Source organism: Octopus bimaculoides, chromosome 23 (genome assembly GCF_001194135.2).
Source record: "Octopus bimaculoides isolate UCB-OBI-ISO-001 chromosome 23, ASM119413v2, whole genome shotgun sequence".
Classification (NCBI taxonomy): Eukaryota; Metazoa; Mollusca; class Cephalopoda; order Octopoda; family Octopodidae; genus Octopus; species Octopus bimaculoides.
The window spans coordinates 22,280,089-22,286,024 of NC_069003.1; the positions used below are offsets into that span (position 1 = coordinate 22,280,089).

The 5,936-nt window shown below is 39.4% G+C and overlaps 1 protein-coding gene across 4 annotated transcripts in view; it reads left to right on the forward strand.

Moving 5' to 3' along the window:
- The window catches only part of LOC106879186 (mRNA-capping enzyme), a 52,677-nt gene that overhangs the window by 28,621 nt on the left and 18,120 nt on the right, over positions 1-5,936 (forward strand). For all 4 annotated transcript variants that reach the window (XM_052976086.1, XM_014928634.2, XM_052976085.1 and 1 more), the window contains exons 6-9: positions 868-943; positions 1,779-1,809; positions 2,441-2,549; positions 5,219-5,343. In XM_052976086.1, coding sequence (XP_052832046.1) covers positions 868-943; positions 1,779-1,809; positions 2,441-2,549; positions 5,219-5,343 — 341 coding nt within the window. The remainder of the gene's footprint in view (positions 1-867; positions 944-1,778; positions 1,810-2,440; positions 2,550-5,218; positions 5,344-5,936) is intronic.

Here is a 5,936-nt window from a genome sequence, read left to right on the forward strand (position 1 = left end):
GATAGAAACTAAAAGAAGTCTGTCATTTTGTTTGTCTTTGTCCCCCACCACTGCTTGGCAACTGGTGTTGGTGTGTTTACATCCCCTTAACTTAGTGGTTCAGCAAAAGCAACCAGTATGACGCTTAAAAAAAAAAAATTCTAGGGTCAATTTGTTCGGCTAAAACTCTTGAAGGCAGTGCCCCAGCATGGCTGCAGTCTAATGACTGAAATAAGTAAAAGATAAAATGTGTGTGTGTGTGTGCATGCACATGTCTGTGTGTCTGCTTACATTTGTACTCACTTCTACGAAAGTTGTGATGTCATTTTTTCTTCCTATCAACTGTGCATTTCCCCTCACTTTTTGTCTTTGAAACTATGTAGAAGAGGAGATCCTTTAGTTAAGAAACAGGTAAAGTTTAGTAGAAATAAGGGTATCCGGCTGTTAGACAATGCCTTAATAATACATTCTTCTAAATCAGTGGTTTGCAATCATTCTTTGCTATGGACCCCTTTCATTACTATTCTATTCTGGCGGATCCCCAAAGCCATTTGATGTTTCAAAACTAGTTCTGTATATGTTTCTTTCAAAATTACTATTTTATTACGCATTAACTTGTGTGTGTGTTGAGCTATGTAAAGCATTAGAGAAAGAAACCTAGTTGTTTCTTGCAAAAAATATATCCAAAGTAACTTTTTTTCATGGGCCCTGGAAATACTGCTGTGGACCCAATTTACTACTTTGCTTGTGTGGAAACCCCACCCGCACAAGTCTTACATGGACCCCGGTTGAGAACCACTGATCTAAACCATTCTAGCATGAAAAAAAAAAAAACATGTAAAACAAACAAAAGAAAATTCTGTTTCCTTTATTTTTCTGGTTGTTTAGGTGTTCATTGTACACATGGCTTCAACAGAACTGGTTTTCTTATTGTTGCCTACCTTGTTGAAAAAGAGTCCTGGAGGTAGGTGCTTGTGTTTTTTTTTTCTTTTTTTTTTTTTTTCTTTTTACCAATATGTTTTTCTTTTATGTTCTCTTTGCTTTTGAGCATTGCTGGTAACATGTAGACAATTCAGTACAAACCATTGCTAGATGCTTATTGGCATTTCGTCCATCAAGTATGTTCTGAGTTCAAAATTTCACTGAGGTCCACTTCGCCTTTTCATTCTTTCGGGGTCGATAACATAAGTACCAGTTGGACAATGGAGTTGATGTAATTGATTACCCACTCCCCCAAAATTGCTGGCCCTGTGCCAAAATTTGAAACCCAAAATTTCAGGCCTTTTGCCTACAGTAGAAAGGATTATTATTATCATTATTATTCTTATTTGGTAGTCTTATTTTTATCACATGCTTTCACTGCACTACCAAGTGCAGCTCTGGGTGCTTTGGGTATGTGCTGTGGTTTGTTTTGGTGTTATTATTTTCACTGTATTGAAAGTGCCTTACATAGGATGTGTGTGGTGCTATTATTATTATTATTATTATTATTATTATTATTATTATTTAAAACAGCATGCTGGCAGAATTGTTAGCACGCTAAGCAAAATTCTTAGCAGCATTTCTTTCGACTCTTTACGTTTTGAGTTCAAATTCTGCCGAGGGCAACTTTACCTTTCATCCCTTCAGGGTTGATAAATTAAGTACCAGTGTAACACTGGGGTCAATGTAATCAACTAGTCCCCTCCCACAAAATTTCAGATTTTGTGCCTTTAGTAGAAAGGATTATAATTATTACTACTACTACTACTACTACTACTACTACTACTACTACCTGGCCCTTTGTCTTGTATTTCCAGTGTTGATGCTGCTATACAGGAGTTTGCTAAAGTAAGTAACATAATCTATTTTACTTGTAACTTGCTTTCAATATCCCCCTGTCTCTCCTCTCACTCTCTCTGTCTGTCTTTCTCTTTAACTAGCTTTCTATCCATCCATCTAACTTTATCAAGTGTATTTATTATAATCATTTTGTCTGCTGCTACTGCTGCTGTTGTCTTTCTTCCTCTTCTTTCCTTCTCTCTTCTTCATCCCCCCTCTCTCTCTCCCACCTTTCCTCCTTTTCCTTCTATCTCTCACCTACCTTTGGCTGTCTATATATCTTGGTCTCTTCCTTCTGTTTATCAGTTTGCATCTCTCTTGTTTTCTCTCTCTCTCTCTCTCTCTCTCTCTCTCAGTCCTCCTCTCTTGTGTATGCTGTCTGTCTATCTGTCTACCTATCTATCTTCTTGTTTATCTCTCTCTTTCTTCCTTTGTCTCAATCCTCCTCTTTCATGCATGCAAGTCTACCTGTCTACCTATCTACCTGTTTCTTTTCCCCCCTCATCTCCCCTTTCCCACCCCCTCTCTCTTTCTCTCTTTTTCTCCCAATACATAAACCTGTCTATTTTCTCAAGCAACTCTATATTCTCTGTCTCAAACCTATCCATACATGAAAAACAAAACATTTTCTCTCTTTCAGTGCCGTTCTCCTGGAATATACAAACAGCACTATATCAATGATTTATGTCAGCGTTATGGAGATAAAGACATGATAATTTCTGCTCCAATGCTACCTGAATGGTGTCAGGGTAAGTCTTAAAAAAAATGACTTCAAATCTTTTAACCCACTTTTGATACCACCTAGTATTACTTCTGGTTCTTTCATTCCAAACTTCTAATTTTCAAGTATTTGTATTAAAATCAAAATCTTCCATGATGGTTTTGTGTAAGAATCTTTAGCATAAACAATGATACAGTTGATGCGAAAGAAGATACATTTGAAATGCATAGTTTCATCATCACCATCATCATCATCTTTTAACACCTTTTTTTTCGTTGTTGGCATAGGTTGGATGGTCTGACAGGAACTGACAAGGCCAGGGGCTGCACCAAGTTCCATAGTCTGTTTTGGCATGGTTTCTATAGGTAGATCATCATCATCATCATCGTTTAACGTCCGCTTTCCATGCTAGCATGGGTTGGACGATTTGACTGAGGACTGGTGAAACCAGATGGCTACACCAGGCTCCAATCTGATTTGACAGAGTTTCTACAGCTGGATGCCCTTCCTAACGCCAACCACTCCGAGAGTGTAGTGGGTGCTTTTACGTGCCACCAGCACGAAGGCCAGTCAGGCGGTACTGGCAACGGCCACGCTCAAAATGGTGTATTTTATGTGCCACCTGCACAAGAGCCAGTCCAGAGGCACTGGCAACGATCTCACTCGAAAGTCCTTACACATGCCATGGGCACAAGTGCCAGAAAGGCAACGCTGGGCACAGGTGCCATCACGATTTCACTTGCCTCAAGAAGTCTTCACAAGCTGAGTTCCGTGTCCAATGAAGGGTCCTTCCTAATGCCAACCACTTCACAGAGTGTACTGGGTGCTTTTACACAGCATTGGCATGGCTGCCCTTAAGTGACACCAGCACAGACACTCTTATGTGGCACTGGTATGAGCACTCTTACATGGCTGCTTTTACATAGTCCCGGCATGGGTGCTTTTATGTGGTACTTTTATACGGCATCAGCACCCATGAGCCCACAAAACTAGAGTATTTTTAGCTGAGAGAGGGGTGTAGAGGACATGCCTGTATGCATGGACAACCACAATTTTACTTAGCTTGGCTTGTCTTCTTAAACACAGCAAGCAGCCAGAAGTCTTGGTCCCTTGTCATCCCTCAGTGAGACCCAATGTCTGTAGATCCTTTCTCACCACTTAATCCCACGTCTTCTTGGGTCTGCTCCTTCCACACATTCCCTCTACAATTAGAGATCAACATTTCTTGATGCAGCTGTCCTCATCCATATGCATCACATGACCATACCAGCACAGTCTTCTCTCTTGCACATTACATCTGATGTCTCATATACTGTTTTTCTCTCAAATCACTTACACTCTGTCATATGTGCACACTGACATTGCACATCCAGCAGAGCATACTAGCTTCATTTCTTTCAAACCTTCAAATATCCTCAATAGTCATAGCACATGTCTCACTGCTATGTAGCATAGTTGTTGGAACACAGGCAAAATACAATCTGCCTTTCACTCTGAGTGAGAGGTCCTTTGTTACCAACTAAGGTATCAGCTCTCTGAAATTTGCCCAGCCTGTTCTTATTTATAAGTGATAAATTTATGCTTTCATATTTTATTCCAGTATTTTGTCACAGCATTGTGTTTATATGCAAAAAATCATACAATTATCCCATACAAAACCACTTTAATTTTTTAGCATACAGATTACTTTGTTAAATGTTATGCTTATTCATTCACATTGTTTTGAAATGATCATGTATTATTTTTTAGCTTTGAGATCTAAATAATATAATTGTTTATTTCTAGAATGACATTGTGGGGAAGTATGAAAGGTCAGATCTGGCCAGTTTGAACACAAAATACGTAGAAAATGTTTGCCTTATATAGTCAGTTTAAATCTTGAAGGGTTAAAATATCTTTCAATAAGTGTATAATGAAACTTAAAATTATTTTTTTTAGTACAAAATAGGGGTGCATCTTATGTCAGAATACATCAGCAAATATGGTATGCTGTTGTTTAGTCCAAGGGTAGCTCCAGTTCATCCGACTGGTGATCATACCCATTCCACCTGTGACCATCCCATATTTTGTTTTCAGCATAGTGTTTCTGTACATTATTTACATTAGACGGATATTTGTCCTCATCTTTTTTGTTGTTGACACAACATTTCGGCTGATATACCCTCCAGCCTGTTTCTGTGTCAGTTTCTTTCACTATTTTTAAGATGGTAGCATGTGACTTGTTGGGGATTTAGCTGCTATTTCAAGCAGACTGAGGAATCACAGACTCCTCCGTCTTGTACTGTATGTTTCTGTACAAGACAATATTTAAATCAATAAATACTATTGCAAAAAAAAGAAAGAAAGATAGTGTGATCTCTGGGCAGGGGATTGATTGAATCTGTAGAGCATTGGGAAAAAATACCTTGTGGTATTTGGGTACATTCCTTTCCTTTCTGAATTCAAATCCTGCCCAGATCTTTTCTTCTTTTGAGGTTGATAAAATATGAAGACCAGACAGATATAATTGTTGGGAATTGATGCAATCGACTATAATTGTTAAAATTGATGCTCCAGCATGGCCGCTGTCCAGTGAGTAAAACTAGTAATAAAAAATTCACAAGAATCCAAATGATGCCAAATACCATTGTCTTCTTATGTCGTAGCTTGCTTGCTTGTAATTTTCAAGGGTGTTTTTTTTTTTTAATCTTTACTCAGAGTACGACGACTCGGTAAAAGATAATGATGACATAGAAGAAGCCAATGGTGACCCCAGTCATGGCACACAAGCATCAATGCCAACCAGTGCACCAGGGAGGCACAAGAAGGAATTCTTCAAAAAGGTATCTGCACTACTACTACTACTACTGCAACTACTACCACCAGCACTACTACTGCTGCTATGACCACCACCATCATCACAACTACTACCACTACTACTACTACCACCATCACCACTATTACCTATTCTACTACTGCAACCACCACCACCACCACTACTACTACCACCGTCACCATCACCACTATTATCTATACTACTACTGCAACCACTACCACCACCACTACTACTACTACCACCGCCATCACCACTATTACCTATACTACTACTGCCACCACTACCACTACCACTACTACTACTACCACCGCCACCATCACCACTACTACTACTACCACCGCCACCATCACCACTATTACCTATACTACTACTGCCACCACTACCACTACCACTACTACTACTACCACCACCACCATCACCTATACTACTACTGCAACCACTACCACTACTACTACTACTACCACCATCACCACCACTACCACTGTTACTACTGCAACTATGACTACTACTCCTACCACCACCACTATCACCACCTCTACTACAACTTCTACCACTACAACTAATATTACTACCACCACCACTACTCAACACCATTATCAT